The following is a 27,384-nucleotide window of genomic DNA, read 5'->3' as shown; positions in this document are numbered from 1 at the left end:
TTGTGCAGGACTCACTCGTTATTAGATCCACTTGATCTTTTGTGCATCAGCTATGTCAGTTCCACAAACCTGGGTGATGGATGCCAGATTAACTTCAAATAGTTGCCATTTTGCTGATCTGATTAGATCAATCAATTGCTGTCCTCACTCCGACTACAGTAGGACACTGGCATGCTTACAGCATTATAGGAACCTGGTCAGTAGCGTTCCACAAACAACCAGCACATATGGAGTGACAGGAATAAAGCAACCTTCATCTGAGTATTGCATTTTCAAACATCAGGGAACAACGGTATATAAGAGAACACTGTCGATTCTCCATGTCATTCATTATTAAAATTCAAGAAGTGACATCTGCTGAGGGAATAAAGGTGCATAATTTTAACAAAAGCAAACCAGCTAACGATGAGTAGGCACTGGAAACTTAGCTCTCTCACTTTCAATCTGCCGAGACTGATCACCTGCAAGTAGAAACTCGCAAGAATTTATATTCTCATTTACATGTCGATGCAAACTTGATTTGTGTTTAATTTTGAGGCAAGTGATAAGTTAACAGCACGTTTCAGCATTTCAACAGCAATTACTGGATTACAATATTCTCCAATTCAAACTGAAAACGAATATAACAATTACTGCAGTGGAATAAACAGTTCTGATCAGGCAAAACTCAAAATTATGACAAAATGCCTTAAAATACGTTGGTAATGGAGAAATACATTGAAGAGAGAGTACAGTCACATGGTTGGGGCAATCTTCAACCAGTCAAGGCATTTGGACCTAAGTACAAGATATATGCAGTGACATAGTGTGTATGCAGAGACAATCTTCAATCAATCACAATGTTTATTATAGTCATGATCGAGTGTCCACATAGTGTGTATGCAGAGACAAACCTTGTCATTCATCCAGGCTCAGCTATAAGCTGCTACATTAATATAGATCCTCCTCCAAGGCCAAGTCCACTGACATGGATCATGACTCTTGCTGTTTTGCAACTACTATCCAAGTTTTCATTGGGTACCCACTTTCCCGGGGGTTCCAGCATACGTAAGAGAAATCCCTTGTTACAGGTGCTCTCGGTTAGGTTAAACATGTACAAGCAACCTAAAGATAGTTTCCATTATCTATACTAGATTGCATGTGCAATGCACGTGTGAAGACCTGAGTTGGGCCCGTCCTAGGGCCCAACATACTGAAGTCGGCAAGGGGTGCCGACTTCAGTTGAGTCATCGTGGGGGTGACCACGATGACCACGCCGGCCGAACGGCCAGCGGGATCTCCGCCCCACCCCCCTCTTCCCCTCTCCCTCTCTCCCTCTCTCCCTCTCTCTCTCTCTCTCCCTTTCTCTTTTCTCTGAGAGCCCATCCCTTCCTCTTCGTTTTCCCTCTTTGTGAAAGGATCGCCGGAGCCCCATCACCGCCGGAGCCCCATCACCGCCGGAGCCGCCATCGCCGTCGGGTAGCCACACGTCGACGACCGGAGGTGAGGAAGATCACTAATTTACTATTTTTATAGATTTAAAGGGGAAGGAATGAGGGTTGTTAACTGGTTTTCACTTCCCCTGTTTCGAGGAAGTTTCTTTTGTGGGATTTGGCCGGCCGACGGCGGCCGGCCGGGGTCAATTCGGCCGAAACGAGTTCGGCCGGAGGTGGGTGAACGGGGGCCGGGCTTCCAGCCCCGGTCTCCCTCTCTTTCCTCCCTTTTCTTCCTCTCTCTCTCTCCTTCTTCTCTTCTTCATCCCTTCCGCCGCCTGTGACAGCATAGTGGCCGGCGGCGGCGCCGCCGCCGAGGACCACGGTCGGCCGCCGAGGGCCGACCGGAAACACCAGTCACCCCCCCCCTTCTTCCTTCTTCTTCTTCTTCTTCTTCTTCTTCTTCTTCTTCTTCTTCTTCTTCTTTATTCGGCCTGGGTGTTTTTTCTTGCTTTGAAAGCCGTGCCTCACTTGTGAACCAGACCTTGAACCGGGTTTAAACTGTGAACCGGTTCCACCTACTCCGTGAATTGGGTTTGATCTGGGTTTGAGTGAATGGGTTTTGGTTATGGTCTGAATCTGAGTCAGAAACTTGGGTTAATCTGATTTGAATGTAGTCTGATTTGAGTTGGGCTAGAGACCTGTTTTTGGGCTGGTTTGGTTTGGGCCCGAGATCTGATCTGGACCTGTAATCTGGTTTGGTTCAATTGGGCCTAATCTGTTTTGGGCCACAATTGACTTGGGCTTAAAGGATTCTGATTATTGGATCTATAAACTTAGGAGTTTAAGGGTTTGAAAAATAGTTTAAATTATGTTTCTTAATTAATTAAATAATTGATATTTATGTTTAATTAGGGGTTCGTGATATCTGTGGCAGGGATTTTTAAGCGAACCCAGGTAGGTGACCTATTGCTTTAAAGTAGAATTTTAACATGTACATTGCATATGTTGATGTTATGATTTATTATTGGCATTATTGTTAGATTTAGAATTAAATATTTAATTTCATAAATTGTTATGTGCTTTACTGTTGGGAGTATGATTATGACTTTGATATAGAAAGTTGATTTATTGATTTTTAAAATCCGCGTGACTATAGTCTAGGCCCCGCCAATGGGATGATACGTTGGCCCTGTCGACTTGTACTGAGGAACTAGTTCCGACACCGCGACCACCGGTGATAGAATAGTGGCGGCACAGGGGTGCGTTTTGCTCTTCGGAGCGGCTCGGTGGAGCGTGAGTTTGGCACCAGGGGGTGCGGCACAGTGGTGCGTTGGCTCAGTGGAGCGGCTCTTCGGAGAGTTGTATTGGCACTTCGGGGTAACCATGCCACTGGGTGATGTGGCCGTAGTCATGCGGTTGAGTTATTTTGAGTTTCGGATCGGGTTTACGGATTATCGTGTGGATTTTTGGATTCATGAGTTTAGTTGCTTTTTATATGCATGACGACATGTTATATGATGACTTTATTGCATGATGTTGCCTACTGAGCTGTTAGCTCACTCCTACTATTTACATTTTTTTTCAGGTGATGACATGTGATTATGGGGATTACGGGATGGAGTGATCATGATGTAGTTAGCTAGTAGATATTGACTTCTCCTTTGAATTATGTATATATGGACATTTAATATGAAAACTGGAAGTTATCTTTATTTAGCTATTGATGTTGGATCTGATCTATCTGCCTTGCGTGCCTGCGGGGTCCGCCCTGCAGGTGCGCGGCGTCTGCTCGCGCCCCGGGCCCCGGGTTCGGGGCGTGACAGATTTATTGGTATCAGAGCATAGGTTAAAGATCACTAGGGACATTAAAACAGAATCATAATAAATATAATAATAAATAATAATAATTAAAAAAAAAACCTTAGGAATATAGGGACACATGTGAAGAAATGAGAGTGGGGTAGAAAATCTTATGGGTGGGTGGATCTAACACTAATGATGTGTTATTCGGAAGAAAAAAAAAATTAGGAATATAGGGACACATGTGAAGAAATGAGAGTGGGGTAGAAAATCTTATGGGTGGGTGGATCCAACACTAATGATGTGTTATTAAAAAAAAAAAAAAAAACTTAGGAATATAGGGACACATGTGAAGAAATGATAGTGGGGTAGAAGATTTTACAGTGGATGGATCTAACCCTGATGTTGTGTTATTTGTGTATGTATCAGCATGCCGCCCCGCCGTGCACGTGTGGCACCTCGCCGCCTGATCGAGACTATCGGGAGTGATCCAGCCACTTCTCATCCGACTGAGAGAGTCCAGGGGGACGAGACTGATCAGACAGTACTGGATGGACCAGATCATGGCCAGGAGAGCAGGATGGGGGGATCGACCCAGGTGATGGAGCTGATCAGAGAGGTGGTTGGGTTAGTTCGACAGCAGAGGGGACCACAGCAGCTATTTCCCTTTGCTAGTTCTTCAGATCAGGGGAGGAGTATAGCAGAGTTCAGGAAGTTGGCTCCTCCGGCCTTCAAGGGAACTACCGATCCCCAAGAGGCCGAATGTTGGATAGATGAGATGGAGAAGGCCTTCAGGGCCATGGGTTGTACTGAGGAGGAAAAGATCAGATTTGCCACCTATATGCTTCAGGACCGGGCTCATCATTGGTGGGAGTCTGTGGAGAGGACCATGATGCAGGATGCAGGATCTGTGACCTGGCCGGGATTCCGCATGGCCTTCTACTCCAAGTATTTCCCTTCCAGTCGTATCAGGGAGCTGGAGAGGGAGTTTCTGAGCCTCTCTCAGGGGAGTATGACTGTGGAGGACTATGAGGCTGAGTTTGATCGGTTGTCCCGTTTTGCACCATCTCTTGTCCAAGACCCTAAATCTAGGATGAGTAGATTTGAGGAAGGACTGAGGCCTCGCCTGCGTCAGGGTTTAGCTGCTGTTCACTCGAGTGATTATGATGACCTAGTTGACAGAGCTAAAAATATGGAGATCATCTGGAAGGAGACACAGGATGCTCAGAAAGGGAAGTCGAAGAGGACCAGGAACTTTAATTCTGACGGTGAGCGGCATCTGCGCCGACCTATGCAGTTCCGTCCAGGAGCAGGGCAGCGAGTTCCATATGGGAGGACTGCACCGGATCGCAGGGAGATATCAGGAGTGTGCTTCAGGTGTGGCCAGACTGGACATAGAGCTGTTGAGTGTCGTCAGACACGGCCTGGTATTGGAGCATGTTTCAGGTGTGGTCAGCAGGGCCACCGGATAGCTAAGTGCCCTCAGACTCAAACTGTTTCTGGAGTTTGTTTCGAGTGTGGTCAGCCGGGTCCCAGGATTTCTAGTTGTCCTCGTACTAGATCTGCGCAGAGACCACCGAGTTCTGTAGCTCCTCAACGACAGACTTCCTTCACTCCAGTACAGGCTACCCAGTCAGCTGTCCCCAGGCAGCAAAGGAGAGGAGGATCTCGTACCCAGGGACGAGTGTATGCGTTGACTCAGCAGGATGCTCAGGCATCCAACACTGTAGTGACAGGTACACTGTTGGTATCTTCCACTTATGCTTATGTGTTATTTGATTCTGGTGCTACGCATTCTTTTATCTCATCTTCATATGTGCATAAGTGCGATTTACACTACTCTTCCTTAGAGAGGGAATTATGCATTAGTACTCCAGCTGGGGGTACGATGACAGTTAGTCAGATCTGCATTTCCTGTCCAGTACTAGTTGAGGGTAGAGATTTGAGAGCAAATTTGATTGTTATGAATCTGCATGATTTTGATGTAATCTTGGGTATGGATTGGTTGGCTGCATACCACGCTACCATAGACTGTTTTCTGAAGAGGGTGACCTTCCGGATCCTGGGTATTGATGAGTTCAGTTTTATGGGTGATGACTGGGGTGTCTCTTCTCAGGTAGTGTCTGCTATGCAAGGCATAAGATCTCTTAGAAAGGAGTTTTCCATCTTTATGGCCGCAATTGCAGATTCTGGACAGTCTGAACAGAGAATTGAGGATATACCAGTAGTCAGTGAGTACCCTGATGTCTTTCCTGACGATCTGCCTGGCTTACCTCCTGATAGAGATGTCGAGTTTGCTATTGATATAATCCCTGGTACTGCACCTTTGTCTAAAGCTCCTTATAGAATGGCCCCTGCTGAACTAAAGGAGCTGAAGGACCAATTACAGGAGCTATTGGATCTGGGTTTCATTCGACCTAGTGTCTCTCCTTGGGGTGCCCCAGTATTATTTGTAAGGAAGAAAGATGGTAGCATGAGACTGTGTATTGATTACCGGAAAATCAATAAAGTGACTATTAAGAATAGGTACCCTCTACCTCGGATTGATGATTTGTTTGACCAGCTTCAGGGTGCTCAGGTATTTTCCAAAATTGATCTTCGATCTGGGTATCATCAGCTGAGAATAAAGGAGTCTGACATAGCCAAGACTGCTTTCCGTACCAGGTATGGACACTATGAGTTTCTTGTGATGCCTTTTGGTTTAACTAATGCACCAGCAGCATTTATGGACCTGATGAACAGAGTGTTTAAGCCTTTTCTGGATAAATTTGTCATAGTATTTATTGATGATATTCTGATATATTCAAGGAGTCAGGCAGAGCATGAGCATCACTTGAAGATTGTTTTGGAGACTCTAAGGCAGAATCAGTTATATGGTAAATTAAAGAAATGTGAATTTTGGTTGGACAGGGTGATGTTTCTGGGGCATGTTATCTCTAAGGAAGGAATTATGGTTGACCCAAAGAAGATTGAAGCTGTGGTTGATTGGAGTAGACCGAGTAATGTGTCTGAGATTCGCAGCTTCCTTGGACTAGCCGGTTATTACAGAAGGTTTGTGGAGGGCTTCTCTAGTATTGCTGGACCCCTGACTCGACTCACTCGCAAAGGAGTGAAGTTTGAATGGTCGGATCAGTGTGAGAAAAGCTTCAAGGAATTGAAACACCGTCTAGTATCAGCACCTATTCTGACCCTACCAGTTACTGGTACTGATTTTACCATTTACAGTGATGCTTCCAAGAAGGGTTTGGGTTGTGTGTTAATGCAAAGTGGGAAGGTTATTGCTTATGCCTCCCGACAGCTTAAGCCCTATGAAGAGAATTATCCCACTCATGATCTTGAGCTTGCAGCTGTGGTTTTTGCCTTAAAGATCTGGAGACATTATCTTTATGGAGAGACTTGCCAGGTATTCACTGATCATAAAAGTTTGAAATATCTTTTCACTCAGAAGGAGCTGAACATGAGACAGAGAAGGTGGCTGGAATTGCTGAAGGATTATGATTTATCTATACATTATCACCCTGGAAAGGCAAATGTGGTAGCAGATGCTCTAAGTAGAAAATCTTCAGGAAATGTTGCAGCCTTGATTACTACTCAAAAAAATATCCTGGAGGATCTGAGGAGGGCAGAAATAGAGGTATATCTGCAGGATGCTACCCTGAAGTTGGCAAACTTGCGAGTTCAGCCTACACTCATTGACAGAATTAAGGCAGCGCAAGTGGATGACTCTCGGCTTCAGAAGATCAAGAAAGATGTTGAGTCTGGATCTCAGCCTGATTTTCACATACATGAGGATGGCTCATTGAGGTTCATTGGAAGAGTTTGTGTTCCAAATGATCCTAGTCTGAAGAAGGAAATTATGGAGGAGGCTCACAGTACGGGATATACAGTGCATCCTGGTAGTACAAAAATGTATAGGGATCTGAAAGTTGTGTTCTGGTGGAACAATATGAAGAGAGAGATTGCCCAGTTTGTATCTCAATGCTTAACTTGTCAGCAAGTTAAGATTGAGCATCAGAGACCAGCTGGTATGCTTCAGCCCCTGCCGATCCCAGAGTGGAAGTGGGAGAATATTACTATGGACTTTGTATCAAGGTTACCTCGTACCCTCAGAGGTAATGATTCAGTCTGGGTGATTGTAGACAGATTGACCAAATCAGCACATTTCCTAGCATTTAAGACTGGGATGACACTAGAGAGATTTGCAGAGTTGTACATTGAGCAGATCGTGCGGCTGCATGGAGTTCCAGTATCTATAGTGTCTGACAGAGACTCCCGATTTGTGGCTCATTTCTGGGGCAGTTTGCACAAAGCTTTGGGAACCACTCTTAGCTTCAGTACAGCTTTTCATCCACAGACAGATGGGCAGTCCGAGAGGACCATTCAGATTCTAGAGGATATGCTGAGAGCCTGTTCTATTGATATGAAGGGTTCTTGGGATCATCATTTGTCGTTGGTAGAGTTTGCTTATAACAATAGCTACCAGGCAAGTATTCAGATGGCTCCTTATGAGACGTTGTATGGTAGGAAGTGTAGATCACCTATCTGTTGGGATGATGTAGGGGAGAGAAAAATTCTGGGTCCAGAGATTATTCAGCAGACAGTGGAAAAGGTTCAGCTGATCAGAGAGCGACTTCGGGCAGCTCAAAGCAGACAGAAGAGTTATGCCGATATCAGGAGGCGGGATCTAGAATTCCAAATCGGAGATCATGTTTTTCTCTGAGTGTCCCCTTCTAAAGGGGTAATGCGATTTGAAGTTCGGGGTAAGCTCAGCCCGAGATATGTGGGACCATTCGAGATTCTCGAGAGAGTTGGAGCTGTTGCTTATAAGCTGGCACTTCCACCTGCCTTATCGGGGGTCCATTCTGTTTTCCATGTCTCTATGTTGAGGAGGTACATTGCTGATCCCAGTCATGTGATTGAAGTGGCACCTTTGCAGCTCCGCGCAGATCTTTCTTATGTTGAGCAGCCTATCCGTATAGTGGATAGGAAGGACCAAGTTTTGAGGAGGCGCACGATTCCTTATGTAAAGGTGCAGTGGAGCAATCACAGTGAGAGAGAAGCTACTTGGGAGCTGGAGGAGGAGATGAGAGAGAAGTTTCCTGCCTTGTTCTCGGATTGAGGTATGTTTTAATTTCGAGGACGAAATTTCTTTTTAGTTGGTTAGAGTGTGAAGACCTGAGTTGGGCCCGTCCTAGGGCCCAACATACTGAAGTCGGCAAGGGGTGCCGACTTCAGTTGAGTCATCGTGGGGGTGACCACGATGACCACGCCGGCCGAACGGCCAGCAAGATCTCCGCCCCACCCCCCTCTTCCCTCTTCCCCTCTCTCCCTCTCCCTCTCTCCCTCTCTCTCTCTCTCCCTTTCTTTTTTCTCTGAGAGCCCATCCCTTCCTCTTCGTTTTCCCTCTTTGTGAAAGGATCGCCGGAGCCCCATCACCGCCGGAGCCGCCATCGCCGTCGGGTAGCCACACGTCGACGACCGGAGGTGAGGAAGATCACTAATTTACTATTTTTATAGATTTAAAGGGGAAGGAATGAGGGTTGTTAACTGGTTTTCACTTCCCCTGTTTCGAAAGTTTCGGGGAAGTTTCTTTTGTGGGATTCGGCCGGCCGACGGCGGCCGGCCGGGGTCAATCCGGCCGAAACGAGTTCGGCCGGAGGTGGGTGAACGGGGGCCGGGCTTCCAGCCCCGGTCTCCCTCTCTTTCCTCCCTTTTCTTCCTCTCTCTCTCCTTCTCTTCTTCATCCCTTCCGCCGCCTGTGACAGCAGAGTGGCCGGCGGCGGCTGGCCGAGCGCCGCCGCCGAGGACCACGGTCGGCCGCCAAGGGCCGACCGGAAACACCAGTCACCCCCCCTTCTTCCTTCTTCTTCTTCTTCTTCTTCTTCTTCTCTTCCTTCTTTCTTCTTCTCTTCTTCTTCTTCTTTATTCGGCCTGGGTGTTTTTCCTTGCTTTGAAAGCCGTGCCTCACTTGTGAACCAGACCTTGAATCGGGTTTAAACTGTGAACCAGTTCCACCTACTCCGTGAATTGGGTTTGATCTGGGTTTGAGTGAATGGGTTTTGGTTATGGTCTGTGAGAAACTTGGGTTAATCTGATTTGAATGTAGTCTGGTTTGGGTTGGGCTAGGGACCTGTTTTTGGGCTGGTTTGGTTTGGGCCCGAGATCTGATCTGGACCTGTAATCTGGTTTGGTTCAATTGGGCCTAATCTGTTTTGGGCCACAATTGACTTGGGCTTAAAGGATTCTGATTATTGGATCTATGAACTTAGGAGTTTAAGGGTTTGAAAAATAGTTTAAATTATGTTTCTTAATTAATTAAATAATTGATATTTATGTTTAATCAGGGGTTCGTGATATCTGTGGCAGGGATTTTTAAGCGAACCCAGGTAGGTGACCTATTGCTTTAAAGTAGAATTTTAACATGTACATTGCATATGTTGATGTTATGATTTATTATTGGCATTATTGTTAGATTTAGAATTAAATATTTAATTTCATAAATTGTTATGTGCTTTACTGTTGGGAGTATGATTATGACTTTAATATAGAAAGTTGATTTATTGATTTTTAAAATCCGCGTGACTATAGTCTAGGCCCCGCCAATGGGATGATACGTTGGCCCTGTCGACTTGTACTGAGGAACTAGTTCCGACACCGCGACCACCGGTGATAGAATAGTGGCGGCACAGGGGTGCGTTTTGCTCTTCGGAGCGGCTCGGTGGAGCGTGAGTTTGGCACCAGGGGGTGCGGCACAGTGGTGCGTTGGCTCAGTGGAGCGGCTCTTCGGAGAGTTGTATTGGCACTTCGGTGTAACCATGCCACTGGGTGATGTGGCCGTAGTCATGCGGTTGAGTTATTTTGAGTTTCGGATCAGGTTTACGGATTATCTTGTGGATTTTTGGATTCATGAGTTTAGTTGCTTTTTATATGCATGACGACATGTTATATGATGACTTTATTGCATGATGTTGCCTACTGAGCTGTTAGCTCACTCCTACTATTTACATTTTTTTTCAGGTGATGACATGTGATTATGGGGATTACGGGATGGAGTGATCATGATGTAGTTAGCTAGTAGATATTGACTTCTCCTTTGAATTATGTATATATGGACATTTGATATGAAAACTGGAAGTTATCTTTATTTAGCTATTGATGTTGGATCTGATCTATCTGCCTTGCGTGCCTGCGGGGTCCGCCCTGCAGGTGCGCGGCGTCTGCTCGCGCCCCGGGCCCCGGGTTCGGGGCGTGACAGCACGTGACCAAGAAAGAAGGAAGAGTGGGAGAGGAAACAGATCCAGATTTTTCTTGTAGGGACCCCAATGCAGTAAAAAAGATAGAAAATCATCTACCAGGATCTCTAATGGGCCTGTTTGGGAAATCCAGCTCAGCCCCTATTAGGCCTATTGGCCTGCCCACCCCTTTTTTTTCTAAAGCCCGTCCTAATCTTGCCCTAAATCCCATCTATGGGCCTGCTGGACTGCAGGATGAAAAAAAGACTTATGGAGGTCATTTTTTCCTCCCACAGAATTTGAGCTGGAGAGAGATTGGGTTGATATATGCCTTACTTAAATATAATGTATAATCCATGATCCAATGGGAAATCCGGCCCATTCCTAGATTTCCCAAACAGGCCCTAAATGTTCTCAAATTCCAATTAGGTTCTCTAGCAGGACTCTTTTACTCATGGGGCCTGCTTTCACACAGAAATGAGAGAAGTAAAAAATAAATAAATAAATAGGTGGAGATGCAGACAACAGATGATGTCTCACGCACTGGAGCTTTCGGGTAGTTTGCCTTATGTACTAGAATAGACCGGCGCTACCCCAACCATCACCAAATATGGTACATCATCTGCCTCAACATCTTTACCTCTAGCAAGCTCATGCTTATGGGCCTTCATCTTCAAACATTCATCTATAAAATAAAGCTGGTCTTATGTTTCACAATATGTTAAATTTTGATGGTACAGCACCTTAATGGTGTATTTCTCACTTCATCCATCTTGCTTTGATTCTATTGGAGACATCATTGTCAATCCTTCTCACCCATTTATATTCACCATTAGCAGAAGTGATCCTCGCAGAGAATCTCTTATATCTCAAACCTGTAATTCCATGTCAGACTGAAGTTCAGGAAGTGACTGCACAAGATATGAAAAAGATTATGCACAATGCTAGCATGCCACCTTCACATTTTGTGAATAATGAACCAAAAAACAAACAGGTTTTTCCTATTCATTTATGGTGTCACATAACTGTCTTTTTCGCTAGGTCCAAAAGCTTTCGTCCAAGCGAAAGATCTGCTAACTATGATGTAATCCTAAGATCTGCTAACTATGTCCATATTTGAATAAATCAATTCTTTGAGGTGAAGCTGTAAGCATTGCAATGAATGATGTTTTGCAAGGATCTTTTGTAAGATGAATCTGTTTAGCCTTACACATAAAAGGAAAGGGAGTTAAGATGTGAACCCAAATTCCTACATGTGGATGGAACTATTCTTTGAAGTACAGATACACCACAAGCACTGCAAGACACGACACAGAAATTCTAGATTATGTAGATGACCAGAAGAACTAGCATGCACCGTAACAAACAGCAGTCTGTTCTAGTCCTACGCTGTTGCTTGATTGATCTTCAACATGGCCCACCAAATGCACTCATTGTATTCTTAAACAAAAGCTTCCAGACTAGAATTTTTACTTAACTGACTTTAGGGCATGATCCACCAAAGCTTTCCAAGTAGTTCAAATCTAGCACCAAACCTGATTACAATGCATCAGAGCTTTCCGAAATAGTTCAAATCTAGGAAACGTTACCTGAATAGTGTTTCATCAATCAACATCTCCATAATCTGCACGGACCATAATTCATGGGACCTCCCACTGACATGGAAGAATAAGAAAAATAATGCCAATTTGAAGTACAGGCCCATACTACTCAGAAAATTCATCTTACCAGGAACAATTACACAACCGGCCACCAATCACTGATGCATGTGTGATGTCAATATAATTATTTTTGTGCATCATGCTTTCACAAGCACTGACAAGAGTACCTCCAATGGTGCTAGAGTGTATTTGTTCCTTGGGATGATGAAAATAATTATGTCTGTAAATTTTCAATGAATGCATGCCAGAAACATGTTAACATGCCTAGGTCAAACTAAGCTAATATCATAAGGTTTTTATTTCCAATAAACATCAAAAGATAGTTGTCCGCCTTCTTATATTTAAAGGACAATTAAGCAGTACCCATCATATGGTGACCAAGTCAAAGAACATACTCTTAGTGAATAAAGGAAAATCATATCTATGAGATATTTTCCAGAAAAACTAAGATCAAGATCCTCATTCGCAAGAGTTGGTTGAAAGGGATAGATGTCAATACGTCAAATATGACTTACGTGAACCACATGTTCTAGTGTTGACAATAGGCCCAAACCCTTGTCACATGATTCTAAGAATTCTCTTTTAGGTTTTAGCTACATAAAAGAATTTTATCAGCCCATGTGTAACAGCAAATTGACAGCATTATCAGTACTCTATATGAATATAAACTATCTTGTGTTTAATCAATCTTGTATATATTAAGAATATCATTATGGTAAACTAATCTTAAATTCATGAAACAATGACTGTCAAACAACCATTAACACTGTATAACACCACCATAATGACCAAAATGTAAATATTATATTCACTATTTCTAGGCCACTATGGTCTATGGGCCTCTTGGGCTGCTTACATGGTATGTATGGAGCAGGTATTGTTCTTGACTACTTGACCATGCACGGCTTGCTGGAAATTACTTTCTGTTTTAAGTGTTTCTAAAATTAAGTTGTAAGCAGCTTCATGCTATGAAGCTGAGCCATGCTCACATTAGAAGACTATCATGTTCAGAGCTAAAGAGAAATGCTGATATTTTATGTTTATATGAATCATACAGACATATTGTCATCATCACCATTTGTTTTACTGTCTTGTGCCTCAGCAAATGGTCCATAAGTAAGTTATTGGCAGCAGAAGATAGAATTAGAAATTATAGTCTGACTCACCCTGGAAGCCAATTAAACCGAGAACTCGAGAGAGACGAATTAAGTGGTATGAAAAATAATGAGACAATCAGTGTTTACCATACAAGAAGATACCAGGGTCATGGGACAGTATGATACCAGGTTCATGGGACAATATGACAACCGATGCAAAATTATTCCACCTAAAAGCAGAAGCCTGGCAGCTCCTTGTATGTCCCGCCAGGAGCTAAAAGACATTTGATTAAAAAATAATCAATTCACACTTCAATATTGTCTCACAACTACTCTCATATGAAGAAAATAAGAAAGGGAAGCGGATTTAGGGTATTAATAATGTTTGCTTAGTAGCAGCAGTCTCAAGATTTGCTTTCACTAGCTTCCATGGTTAGCTTTCATCTTCAAGACTACAGACTGTGAAAAACGAGCATGACAATATCTTATGTTGGTGTGTGTTGACTAAAGGATGTAAAATAAAGTTAAGGAAAATGATGAACATGAAGAAAAGAAATCCAGTGTGGAAACAACTTCAAGAGGGAGAAGCTCAACAAAGAGTGTGCACCATAACCACGCTTCAGTGAAAATTTCTTCCTCTTGACAATAAAGGAATGATAGTACAGCATCTCCATGAACAAAAGCTATCATCACTTATCAGTATAGGTAGAGAAGCAAATAAACAACTAGTACTTAATGCATATGATTAATAAGCAACTATAGGCATCTATTCTGTTACAGGTATGGCAAATTCAACATGAACTAAAGATAATCAGGATAAATTTACTTGATGATGCATGTGAATTGGCATTGAAAACCAGGGAACCTTGACACAAACCAACGGGTTTAAAATTCATAATAAATCAGTGGATTAACTTTTCAGGAACTAGTGGTAAAGAAATAGAGAGATAATTAGAGAAAGAAGAGAGAGAGAGATATAATGAAAGATTTATTTTTTTCCTTTTCTCTTCCCTATAGTTATCTTTTCTCTCTCCTATCTTTGTATTTGTCTCCTTAGAAAAACTTAATTTTCATAACTCAACTTACATCTAACCCTTTTGATGATTTAATGCATCAGAAGTTGAGATTTAATCTTCTAGCAAGGTTTTGAATCGTAGTATGAAAAATGGTGGGGAAACTATAGTACAGTATTCAAATTGGCAAAATTTGAAGATTTATATGGAACAGGGAAGTTTAGAAAGAATGATGGATATAATGAGCTGAAGGAAATTAGACTATAGCTCCAGTAAGAAAATTGTAGGTTGATTTTATGTTTCCGTTGAGATCTGAAATAATTGCCAAATGGCACAAACTTGATGTAAAAAATAAACAACTTTAAAGGATACAATACAAGGTGATAGGAAGAAGATACAGGCTGAGACTTTGGAATCCTCCACTGAAATATGAAATTTGCTCACTTTTATTATGCTAAAAACTCCTGATTATTTATAATAAATCTTTGACTAGATTTATTTTGAAGCCTATAAGTTTCCAATTTCATGTGAGCCATCCATCTGATTCAATTTTGAACCTTCATCTCTTTATTTAAGCCCAAAAATAATTTAAAGACTTACAAAAATTGAATAAAAAACCTAATCCATTCTAGAAGCAATTTCTAAGTCTGTTCTAGGGGGTTTCTCATGACAATTATTTTCCTCTACAAATGATCAGAGCATGTTACAATCACTTTTGTAAGATGGATGGTTTTAATTTCTTGACATTGAACTTTAGATGAATGTCACCTCGATGAAACCCTCTTTCTCCGGATGTCAAAGAAAAAGTTGATCATTTGAACATGAACGACATAATCAATGCACGAGCAATTTACTTGTCGGATCATCAAGCTCCAACACCACCACGATAATATGTTGCTGTTGCTTTCCCATCGAATCATATTCCATCAACTCTATTGCTCAGAAACCTCCATCCTTTTTACCCTTTTTTTTGTATATCTACTCAGCCTCCCAATTAACAAGATTATTTAAGCTCCAAGTTTCTCTGTACTTTCCTAAACTTCTCCAATATACATGTGATATAACAAAGATGGAGGTTGGAACCATACATACCAAACAAAAGCAATCTACAATTTGCATGACACTCTACCCCTCCAACACACTTAAGTAAATCATTTGGGAAATCAATGCTAATACTACCTTTGTGGAGTCAATTTGTCAATAATAAATCGCATTCAATAATGTCAATCACCAAAATTACAGCTCTTTAAAGGAGAATTTTTTTTAAAAAAAGAAATCCCGTTTTTCATTCGTCAAAATTAGATATGTACCGCTCTTTTAAGAAAAAAATATATATACCATTTTGAATGAATTAACACCAGAGAAACCAAACCGATTATACATGCCTAAGACATCGATTACACAGATTTTAGATTCCAAGACACCGCCTTTATAATGAGAAGGAAAAAACCCTAATTTTTGACGAAACAAGCCCCGTATATCTCAAGATAAATGATAAAAATGCGGAAAAAATAGAAAAAAAATCAACTTTAAGGAAAAAATAAAATCAACCAATGAGAAGGGCAATCAGATCACCTCAAATTCCCCAAACGGACCTACTCAGAATCCTTCTTGGGGACCTAGAAACCAACAAGAAATTCAAATTCAAGAATCGATAAACAAATAGATCGATGAGGGAAACCAGAAAAGAAAAAAAAAGGGAACGGATAAAGAAGAAGGAAAGAAAAGGGGTGGGGCACCATGGAGCTCGGGGGGGCGGCCGTCCTTCCCCCAGCCGATGCCGCGGGTGGCGTCGAGGTACTGCTGGACGAGGTGGCGGCACTTCTGGAGGTGGTTGACGCCCTCGATGCGGTAGCACCAGCGGAGCCGCTCGCGGATGATCTTGGCCGTCTCGATCTGAATCCACTTCTCCCTCACCAGGTGCTCTCTGTATTCCAGCATCGCTACCGGATCCCCGTACGGGTTGCTCGGATCGAAGTCGTCCGGCGGCCTCTCATCGAACTCGACCTTCGCCTTCCGCACCATCTCCTCCTCTTTCCTCTCGCTCTCCCCCACTATCAATCCATCCGCTTCGCTTCTCCTCTTATGAATGCTAGTTTTATTTAAATTGGCGTCATCTGAAGTATTTCTTTATGCATGATTTCTTTTTCTTCAATGGTTGCATCTCTGATCCAACCAAACCTCTAAATCCCTCAAACTTAGCCAACACAATACCGTCCCAATTCAGGAATTTTTCGAACTTAACGCAATCCAATCCCATGTTAAGTAAAATTTCAAGTATAGTTGGATTAGCTGGGTTGAATTGACTTAATTGAGTTGAGTTGGATTGTACCATATTAAAGATAAAAGAATATTTGGGATTTTATTTTGAATTAATATTAATTAATTTGGGATTATTATTATTATTATTATTATTATCTATTTTATTATTTTGTTAAGGCGGACGGATCATACCAACGAGTACGAATGCAACCATAAAGTCAAAAAATCTGAGCAACTCCCCATCTTTAGCCTATAGGGTGCTATCCAAGTGATTGACTACATAAGCAGCTATTCAGTCTGCAGGCTCATTGCTTCACGGAAAATATGTTTGGCTTGGAAGGCTTTTTTATTTCTCACTATTGTGCAAATATCTCGGAATAAAGAATGGACGCAACCATTATCCCTTGGACCTCCTCCGGATCTAACTAATAACCGTGGTCGAGTCCTCTCTAGAATGATGAAACTAGCCCGTAAAATACACCGAGCGTGGCGAAGGCCCAACCTTATTTTCAATAATATTCTAACACATAATTTAACAAATAAAAAATAAAATTATATAAATAATTTATATAAAATATAAATTATGTATTTATTTATATTGGTCCAGCCGGGTTGAGTTAAATCGAATCAAGTTCAAATTAATTTGAAGATCAATTCTAGCCCAACCTTATTTAAGATTAGATAGAAATTTTTTAACTCAAGCTCAATCTAAATTTAAAAACATTTAACCTATTTCTTTTCAATTAATGAGTTTGTTTGAGCCGGTAAACCCAATCCACGTTAACACCCCTAGGTATAGTCCCTATGGTATAACATGTATAAACTTGATCCTTTTAATATAGTGACACATTATCAAGCACTTAAAAATTTGTGCCTTAAAATTTATCCAGGCTCGAGAATATTTTTTTAAATAAAAATTCCGAGATTTCCCTATGAAATCACTCCGCGTTCGGCCACCATACAGCCGATCTGAAAGAGATTTCCGAGCGTTTTAACTCACCGCGGACCGCCGAGAGCCCAATCTTTCCACCGGCATCGGGTTCGCTCTCCAGTCGCGGGGAATGAGCTCGCCGGCGAGATCATCGGCGTCGGCGACAAGCGCGGGGGGGCAGGGGGCGGTGGCAGCGGCAACGCCGGCTTCGTTGACAGAGATCTTCCTCTTACCACTTTCCCACAGAGCTCATCTCCCGTCCCATGACCGCAAGGCGGAAGCCGCTCGCCGTAATCTTCCAATCCTATTGCAACCAGCCCTTATTCCACCTCCCTCCTTTTCCTTTTCTGTAAAGTTTGCATCTTTACGGATTTTCCTATTTCCTTCTCTATTCATAATTCTTGAATCGAGCGCGCCTTTTTTTCTTGATTTTCTTGATCGCATTTTTACCTTAAGTTTGTTGTGATTATTTTTCTGATTCAATTCGTTCCTTGGGTATTCCAGCATTGAAATCGGAATTGGTGGCCTCACTTCAGAAGGAGGTAAAATCCTTGGACGAAGACAGTTGGAGTTTTGCTCGCACTCGCTCCCATAAATTTACTTTTATTTCGAGACCCGGTACTTCATGCCCTAAATTTTAACTGATTCTATGATGCAATGTTTTCTATCAATTGCGAGAAAAGGGGTCAACATTGAAATTTCGCCAGTGGTAGGACTTATTCAGCTAGATCCAATTGAATGAGATAAAGTTCCCCGTTATTTCCATTGGGATGCACACAAATATGTGAAAATTCTCTTGAGTTTTAAGTTACTGTGGCCCGATTGTTTTTGTTTTCTGCTTTCCTTTCTGCATGGTGGTCAAGCGTGGCATGATGCATGCATTTTTCAGTGAATCAACACTAATTAAATTCTACTTGGACGTAACAATGATATCTAATTCTTAGTGGTACTAGGATCTAGGTTTTAGAAACCAGCACCAGGATAATTTACATGTTCTTGAATAACTGGTACCATCCTGGTTAACCAGGTTCCAACTTGTACATATACTGTAAATGCTTTTCTTTCCCTTGACATAAAACTCAGGTGGTTATCCCTCCCATTAACATCAAAAAAAAAAAAAAAAAAAAAAACAGGGACCAACAACATGGTAACAGGACTGCATATTGTATCGATAGGGCATACAAGTCCGATTTTCAATCGGAACAGTATGGTACCATTTGTGCCATCCTGTTCTGGCATTTTTAAAGCCTTGAGTAGGATTGATTCTTAGAGAACATTTCTTGGCAGAAGTTGATCAAATGGAGCTTGTGAGTGTATTTATCACCGGCTATGCATACCTTTGTTATTGCTGTAGATGTCCATCTATCTTGCGTTATTTTCACTGTCATTTGGACATCAAATGCTTCCTGAGAAGTCATATATTACGTCTTGTTGGGCACAAAGCTGCATACTTGATCGTTGAGGGTTATTAAGGGGATACTAAATAGTAAAACAAGTGCCTCTAGTTATGAATCTTTCTTAAGACAATCATCTATTGTTAGGAACAAAGATATTTTTATCCAAGAGTAATACATATGCTTTATCAAATTATTATCATTAAATAATGAGACATGATTTGAAGTTCTCTGAAACCTATTCATGACTTTAGCTCCAGCTAAGGATTTGAAGGATTAACACTTGGTTATTCCATAGGAACATGTTGAATATACTCTCAGACATTTGTGTCTTTCATGCCCTCAAATGCTAATACATGGATTCAAACTTCTGCGAGTTGCTCTAGGATCAGGCCAAAGTATCAACACTTATGCCCTCAAAATGGTATTGTCCAAACTCTTAGGGCTCGTTTGGTTCGCGGGAAAGAAGGGGGGAAGTGTGGTCAACGGAAAGTAATAAATGCCTCTTGTTGGTTGGAGTTTTCAAAAGAGAGATGGGAAAGTTGTATTCTTATGGAAATATGATTCCCACATTTCATGGGAAAGTCTTTTCCATGAGAAACATGGGAAAGTTACTTTCCCATGAAGCGGAAAATCACTCCATCTTTATTTTTTCCCACAAGGCCCTTCAGCATTAAAGAGGCATTAAAGACTAGCTTTTATTAAGGACATAATAGGAATTAACATAACTTCCCAAGAAAGTGGATGGTCACCAAACATAAGCACTCTAAAAATCTGTCACTTCTTCATGTTAACCAAACATGCCAAAAGTACATTTCCAGGCATCTCTTCCTAGGAATCTTCTTCCTAGGAATCATATTCCTACAGAAAAAAATGCTTCCCGCAACCAAACGAGCCCTTAATGCCAGGCATTTGTTCCACTTTACATTGATGAAATTATCTTCAAGCTTGGCAAATTAAAAGAATCAGAAATTTGAATATATTACACGCGACTTATTTTGGAACACAGCATTCCCAATTATTCAAGCATTACATCACCAAAAGGAACACCCTGCCCCACAAATAAAAAACAAAAAATAAACAAAATAAAAAAAAAATCCATAATTTGATATGGAATCCTCTTCAATAATTTCTTGCATATCATGCTTGTGTAATTGCTCAAAGTTTCTTTCTTTGTTTTTTTAGAAAGGGTCTATATGCAATGGTTACATAATGGAGCATAGCCCTACCCCTAATACCCTTAACTCTATAAGCTCGTGGAGGTGGGCTTCAGTCCTAGGTCATTTGGCAATTGCTAAAGACTTTACTAACTTGTTAAGTGGACTTTCAGCCTCCTTGAATTGTTGACCCATAGAAAAAACAATCCTAACGACCAGATGTTGCCTTTATGTGTCAGTTGTACTGTAGGCACCATATAACATTGATCATTCAAATATAATGGTAGTGACGCCATGATGTTGGTCACACAAATTAAGTGTCCTAATAAAATGGTGATCTAGAAGGCTTCTTTTGTTTCTTGCATGATTCCTCGACAATACTAGAATTGGCAATTCCACATGATCGCCATTGTTGCCAGCATCTAGATCATGTTTTATTAGCATTGAGATCACCATTGTTGTCAGCACTAGATCACATTGTTGTCAGCACTAAGATCAACTTGTTGTTGCACTAGGATCACCATTGTTGCAGCACTAAGATCAACATGTTGTTGCACTAGGATCACCATTGTTGTCAGCACTAAGATCACCATTGTTGTCAGCACTAAGATCACATTGTTGTTGCACTAGATCACCATTGTCATCCATCATTATTAGTATTGGATTCTATGTCATCAGCATTGAGAGTTGATGAAGATGGCATGGATGAAGGTTCTCCGATTTCTTCTGTTGACCTCCATTGCTATGGATAATAAAAGCCTACAGAATAATTTTAAATAATATAAAGGAACGATAGAAAAAATGTTAAATCAGTTTAGCAAATTTTAATCAAGTTCATATTCAATTGAGCTTGGATGAGAAGCACCTGCATGTTCTAATATGATGTGAAGATTGAAACATTGCCATACCATGGCCAAAATTATGAATAACATATAGTTACTAACCAAACTGATCAGATAGCTAAGATGAGATCTTCAATTCCCCCTTCTCCTTCTTCTCCTTTGTCTTTCCAATAGCTCTCTTAGTTACTAGTGTAATGTTACTCTAACTTGCATATGGGGGAATAAGATCATTGCAGAAATGATGGCAAAGGATCTTATTGAAGTTGACTCTTTTTATAGAGATCAGTCCATTTAATATCATAATTTAACATACAATAAATGGTATAAACTTATACTACACTACGATGCTTGGGTTATGGTCCAATTTATTTAGGCATGGAGGCAAGAATTGACTCAGTCCCCTTTATAGTTGAAAAATTCTAATTTAAGATTTTCAAACAATAATTAGTACAATTAAGAAGCACTAGTTCTGGAGTTGATATATGTCATTCTTCCTATGACTCCTCAATGATTATACCAGGAATTTATCAATGAATATGTGTTTATATTTGTAAAAGGATTTTTATTGTTAGGACTTTGTATGTTCAAATCAAGCGTCATTCAAATTTTTAAGAGAAATTTTGTAAGCTCAATTGTTTGTCTTTGTAATGAAATTACTAGAATTTTGTTGTTGACTGATTTACGAGAAGATGTATCAAATCTGATTAAGTACTTTGACTTTTAATTGGGGATTTTGCAGAAAAAAACTACTTAATTTTCATATTTGCAAAAACTGGCAAAATGACACATGCAATGCACATTTGAAGTGGAAAAAAAGAGAAAAACTATCATCTATTATTATATTATATTACATAAAATAAAATGAATTATTAGATATGTAAGATTCTGTGAAAAAAGAAAGTATATTAAATATAATAAAAATAAAGTCATAAAATATAGTGTAAGTTATGTATTCAAATTTTATATATTAAAATCATTGAAACTTTGGGGGGAAAATTGATAAAAAAATTTTTTTTTTTTTGGTTGGGGGGTGGTAATTTGGGGTCCCCAAATGGGAGGTGAGCATGTCATGTATGTGCACAGAGAGATTTGGAAGGGGAGATCCAACCAATCTGAGTAGGTGGGTGTGAAGGAAGAGAGATGGGGACAAAAGGATCATGTATAAAATCTCATTTAATTTTCCTAATCCTTTCCATCTATTGAATATTTGAGTTGAGGGTATTTGGATTTTATGGAGGGCTTTTTATTTGTAAGGAAAAAGTTGACAAATGGAATCTAGATAGGAGTGCTCCTTTTCTTAATATAGTATAGATGGGTCACTTTTTACTACCACCACCACACCATCATCATTTGCAGAAATGGTTCATTTTGGCCTTTAATTGAACCATTATGCTCTACCATCAAATGAATACCTGCAGTTAACACATCCATAGCACAGTTGCACACATAACATAGGCTGATGCACATCCAAGAACAATGTTGGTCATAATGTCAGGAGAGCAGAGATACAATGGTTCAGTAATTTCAAGGCTGACAGTTTCTGCAAAAAAAAACAGATAGAGAGAGAGAGAGAGGAGAGTTGATGTGTTTTTACAAAAATAAAAATTAAAGCAGATTTTTGTTGCTAATTTCTTTATATCATTGGTGGTTCTCATAAATTCATGAGCATAAGCAATAGACTTATGATACAAAATAGGGAATGTTGATGGATGGGTGTGATCCCATGAATTGGTAATGTGCTTTTCCCCACCTTTCGACGTGATGTAAGATGAACTCCGCTTACATATTTCAAGTGAGCTGCTGTTCTTATTTCCACCAATAGGAAAAAGAGAGGGAATTCAGAGGCATTACATATATCAAAATGGAAAAGGTGTGTTATAAAGCTGTTCTTTATCATCAATCCTCATGCAGATGTGGCAGTTCTGAAAGTAATATTTAGTAAAGGAAAAGGAAAAGGAAAATGATAATGATCAAGATGGTTGGTGAGAACGGAAAACTACTTGCATTCTAGGCAGCATAGTGGAAGGGCTCTAGCAACTTCTTTCACAGTGTAGACAAGCATTTTTTTGAAATATTTGGCTGATTCTTGCTTGGAGACTGCTTTGAGTTAGATGTACTACTTTGTTGTTATTTGTTGAGTATGTCTGGTGAAGTGAACAGCAGAAAAGCTCTGTTAGAAGAGAGGGTGAGGTGAAGGAAAATGTTGGTGCATTATAATATTCTGAGGGGTGGTATGGAAAGTATTCTGAGTTATTTTTAGACTTAAAAAGTAAACACAAAAGTACTTACATCATATATGTTTGTATTTATATTAAATTGTTTGCGATAAGTTAGTTCTTGGAAAAGTAGTAGCAAAACCTGATTCCGTGTTCAACTAATAATCAAGTCCAATTTCTAGTGGGAAGTTTGTACTTGAGCCTAGTGCCACATCCAAAAATATGAAGACTACAATTGGTGCGGAGTCGGCTTTGCATCATATGAATGGTCTTTACTTCCCCCTCAGCCAACTGATTCTCTGGATAGTTTCAGAAATTGATTTAACCAGGAATTATCTAATAAATCGCGAACTTTACAATTTATTCAGAAATAGTTCGACTTATAAAAGGATAAGTGTGCATCACAAGTTAAACCATGTCATCTGTTTCTTCAGTACTTTGGATTTCTTCTGTCAGCTCTGTCTAAGCTGTATCCAAACACAGGCAACAACTTTAATATCAGCCAGCTTGAGTGGACGAATACCTGGTTAAGTCTCTACTATAAACTTCAAAACCATTCAGGTTCACCCTATAAAGAATGAAAAGAACTGACTCGAATTTGAGCTTGTCAGAAACTAAAATGACCAAGCTTGCCTGTGCTATCATGTGCAAGGACTTGTTCACTTGCCAGCACCACTATCCTAATTCCTAAATATTAATGTTAGTTCAATAAGATGATTTGAACATCAAAATCAATTTGTTTGCACTCTTAAGAATATTTGCATACCTGAACCCCAGGAGCAGTTGAAAAATTTCTTCATGTCTTGTACCTTAACGACATTCCGGTATACATATTTCTTATCTGAAATTTTTGAGAAGAGGAAAATATTAAACCCAAATTTGTACACATAACACTACAGAAGAGAGAATGCTACATCAACGATTCATAATAGTCATTTCTCCACTCTTTTGACTTCTTTCTTTGATTAGGAAGCCTGAAACCTTGGTTGCACTGGCCATAAAGTGGTGTGGTGTAAGCCAAGGGGTTTCCTAAGGGGAAGATTGACTTTGACCAAGGGAAGGAGTTCAAGTTGATAGGAAAAATCTAAAGTCCATATCAAGGTGTCATTTAAACTACCTAGTCCAAAAATGTCACATTCAGAATTAGAGACAGCTAAAAATAGGAGAAGGGGACTGACCTGGATGAATCTATGTTTAGGTGAGGCTGGAGGCAATTTCCGCATAGGGATCGAAGGCAGTCAATGCAATAGAAGTTTAGCTCTTTCTTCTTCTTGTCATTGCATGTCTGGAACAGCCTCATAAATGTTGCGGCGACATCATGGCCAACCATAAGGGCATTGAATTGTTCTCCATCACCTACAAATAAGTGCTTTTCTGGTCAAAGTCTTTAGCCAAAATAACAATCATATAATATTAAAACCAAACAAAGATCAGAGAATGTTAATCAACACGAATGGAGCACTATGCAACTTATCATTTTTGAAGCATGCATCTAACACCATAAGAACCAGAATAAATTATCTCTTTTAACCTAAAACCAGTCAGGGATGTCTCCATGCAAGTTAAGTTTGATAGCATAAACCATCTTTATGGTGTATAATATTGTTAGGCCCTGTTGGAGAGCTGTTGGCAGTAGAGCTTTTGGAAGTAGAGCTTTTATAAAAAGTTGTTTGCTGTTTGGTAACTATATTTCTAAAGTGTTGTGGAACTTTAACATGTGTTTGGTAAACAACTCAGAAAGTACTTTTAGTATGACAAAATAACCATAAAAGACATTACATAATATTATACAACAGAGCATAATAAAATATAATATGTATAATACATAATATATGATATAGTATATATTAATATAATGTAATATAATATTAATATAATAATATAATATTGTATATCATAGAATAATATTTTAATATAATATTAAATTATTTAACATAATATATCAATGTATTATATATAATGTAATATAATATTATATTTATAGTATAGTTAATAATAAAGATATAAAATATTATAATTATTAGCATAAATTAATTTTCAGACTTATAAGAGACTTTTGGTGTAATTATTTATTTTATTATGGTATTTGATCAAAAAAATATTATAATTCAAAACAAAATGGAGCTTCTTTCAAAAAGCTATTTTAGCTTTCTGGCAAAGCTATAATGCTTTTCAAAAATTTTACCAAATACTCCTATTTATCTAAGAGTACTTTGGAGGGACAGAAGGTACTTTTTGGCCTTCCAAAGGCTCTCCAACAGGGGCGTAGGCCCTATTTGGAAGAGTTGTTGGTAGTAGAGTTTTAAAAGTAGAGCTGTTGGAAGTAGAGCTTTCTAAAAGTAGAGCTTTCTAAGTAGAAATTTTATAAAAAGTTGTTTATGTTTGGTAACTACATGTCTAAAGTACTGTGGTACTTTAACATATGTTTGGTAAACAAACTGAGAAAGTACTTTTGTATGACAAAAGTACTATAAAGGACATTGTACAATATTATACAATAGAGCATAATAAAATATAACATATTTAATATATAAATATATGATATAGATAATATTACTGTAGGTAATATAATATTATTATAATATAGTAATATAACATTGTATACTATAGCATAATAATTTATATAATATTAATTATTTAAAATAACATATCAAATGTATTATGATATAATGTAATATAATATTATATTTATAGTATAATACAATAATAGGAAATAAGAATATCTTTGCTTGTATGGAAGGGATTCTGATCCACGGCTAGAATTTTTTGTTAGGGCTCCAGCAGATTTTTAGGTTTATAAAGGGACAACATATGTAATTATTATATTTTATTATAGGTATTTTGGTCAAAAAAATAGCTTTCCGACAAACTTAAAATAGTTTTTTCGGAAGCTTCAAAAATAGAGCTTCTCCTAAAAAGCTGTTTTAACTTTCTGAGAAAGCAAAAATAGCTTTCCAAAATTTTTATCAAATACTTTTTTCATCCAAAAGTATTTTTGAAGGATCAGAAAAGTATTTTTTTGACCCTTAGTATTCTTTGGGACACACATTGCAATTGAACCATTGTAGCTAGTTTCTCCATCACTACATGGAGGGCTTACCCCACTATAAGGAGGGGGCTACTCCCCTTGTAACCATTATGTAACACACATGCATGTATTCTTCACTCTCCCTCTTCCGTGCACCCAAGTAGTTTCTATGTTGTCTGTCATGAATTTGAGGAGAACCGCTGGAGTTTAATGCAAAAATTTACTTTCCTTTTGTTCTGAAGTAATTAGGAATTCGCTATTTGATGGACATTGGAGAAAGAGAATACCAAACCAAACTTAAAATATGATTCCTCACGAGTATTCAAACAAAGTTTCAATATTATTTCTATCTTCTTTTTTTTAAAAAAAAAAGTGAACAGATTTTTTCATCTTTTTCCTATAAATATATTACTGTCCCGGCTTTTACCAATATCACATGTTGAAAATAAGTGATCAATTCTTTGATGAAGTTGATCCAACCAAAAGTTCCTAGGGGTAGTTGAAGAAAACCGGTTTCAGAGTGTTCAGAAAACCTAGTTGAAAGATGGAGAAACCTTCCCCTAACTTTCTCAGAGAGAAACAGTCTTTCTGGCAAGAGATCTACGTTTCTCGTTTAAAAAGTTTCATCACGAAAGCAGAAAAGAACTGCCTGTATGCCTCTGACTCCCTACTGCTGCTAATTAATAACGAGCAAGAAAGTGCAGAAGATTTTATATTGGAGGGAGGAGTAAAGTTGGCGGAAAAGGTACCGCTTTCTCCGGGGTCGTCGTCCCTGTACTTCTCTCTCCCGCGCCGTCTCCGTAGCTTGGCCTGCGATAAAATAATCGCCCGTCCGAACTTTTCCTATCTTTATATAATTTGTGATCATGAGTTCTGTAACTTACCATCACGTCTCTTCCCCTTGTTTCCAAAGTAAGTATATAGAAATAAATATATATTGATGGATCGGAATTTGATGGAGATCAAATAATGGAGTCTCTTGAGATCTTGGAAGATCTAGCTGCAACGGTATCCAGGGGAACAGTTACTTTATTTTTATCTGGTTTAATTTAAATATATCAACTCTTATAAATAAGGAAAATATTGGAAGAATACTCACGTGCCAAAGTTGCACGCATCACGGACTTTCCTGCCCTATTAGTCTACAACCTTAAGACTTCTATTATTACCAAAAAAAGAAAAAAAGCCATAAGAGTTCTTTTACTTGGTGCGTGGTTTAAAACGATACCCCCGTTTTGTTCTCTCTCTCTCTATCTCTCTTTTTAATGTTTTACAAGAATAATACTCGCACAATGGGCCAGGTAGGCCTGCTAAAAAACCTAGCGGTGGAGCCCCT

The 27,384-nt window shown here is 39.6% G+C and overlaps 1 protein-coding gene and 1 long non-coding RNA gene across 4 annotated transcripts; one reads left to right on the top strand and one right to left on the bottom strand.

The window, feature by feature from the left end:
• Positions 1–233: 233 nt before the first annotated feature.
• LOC103714583 lies at positions 234–15,809 on the bottom strand. 3 transcript variants are annotated; one of them, XR_605248.4, is made up of 3 exons: positions 15,794–15,809; positions 11,191–11,322; positions 234–461 (listed from the first exon to the last, which is right to left on the bottom strand). It is a non-coding gene; the product is annotated as an uncharacterized LOC103714583 (long non-coding RNA). The 3 variants fall into 3 exon arrangements; XR_005508216.1 differs by lacking the exon at positions 15,794–15,809 and adding an exon at positions 11,926–15,771; XR_005508217.1 differs by lacking the exon at positions 15,794–15,809 and adding an exon at positions 12,037–15,771.
• Positions 15,810–17,280: 1,471 nt separating this feature from the next.
• Positions 17,281–24,646, top strand: LOC103714582. The gene is made up of 3 exons (XM_039115904.1): positions 17,281–17,836; positions 17,868–18,033; positions 23,458–24,646. The coding sequence occupies exons 1-3, from the start codon at positions 17,542–17,544 to the stop codon at positions 23,549–23,551; spliced, it is 555 nt and encodes a 184-aa protein (XP_038971832.1). The 5' UTR covers positions 17,281–17,541; the 3' UTR covers positions 23,552–24,646.
• The last annotated feature ends 2,738 nt before the right edge of the window (positions 24,647–27,384 follow it).

The sequence above is a fragment of the Phoenix dactylifera genome, chromosome 2 (genome assembly GCF_009389715.1).
Source record: "Phoenix dactylifera cultivar Barhee BC4 chromosome 2, palm_55x_up_171113_PBpolish2nd_filt_p, whole genome shotgun sequence".
Taxonomy (NCBI): domain Eukaryota; kingdom Viridiplantae; phylum Streptophyta; class Magnoliopsida; order Arecales; family Arecaceae; genus Phoenix; species Phoenix dactylifera.
This window is presented reverse-complemented; position numbering and strand designations above follow the sequence as displayed.

Bases quoted from the DNA above. Each gene is read 5' to 3' on its own strand.
- LOC103714582 (XM_039115904.1), top strand. From the start codon at position 17,542: ATGAGCTCGCCGGCGAGATCATCGGCGTCGGCGACAAGCGCGGGGGGG. The intron at 17,837-17,867 runs TTGATTTTCTTG...TTTTACCTTAAG, and splicing joins ATCGAGCGCGCCTTTTTTTC to TTTGTTGTGATTATTTTTCT. The intron at 18,034-23,457 runs TTCATGCCCTAA...TTTCTTCAGTAC, and splicing joins TTTATTTCGAGACCCGGTAC to TTTGGATTTCTTCTGTCAGC.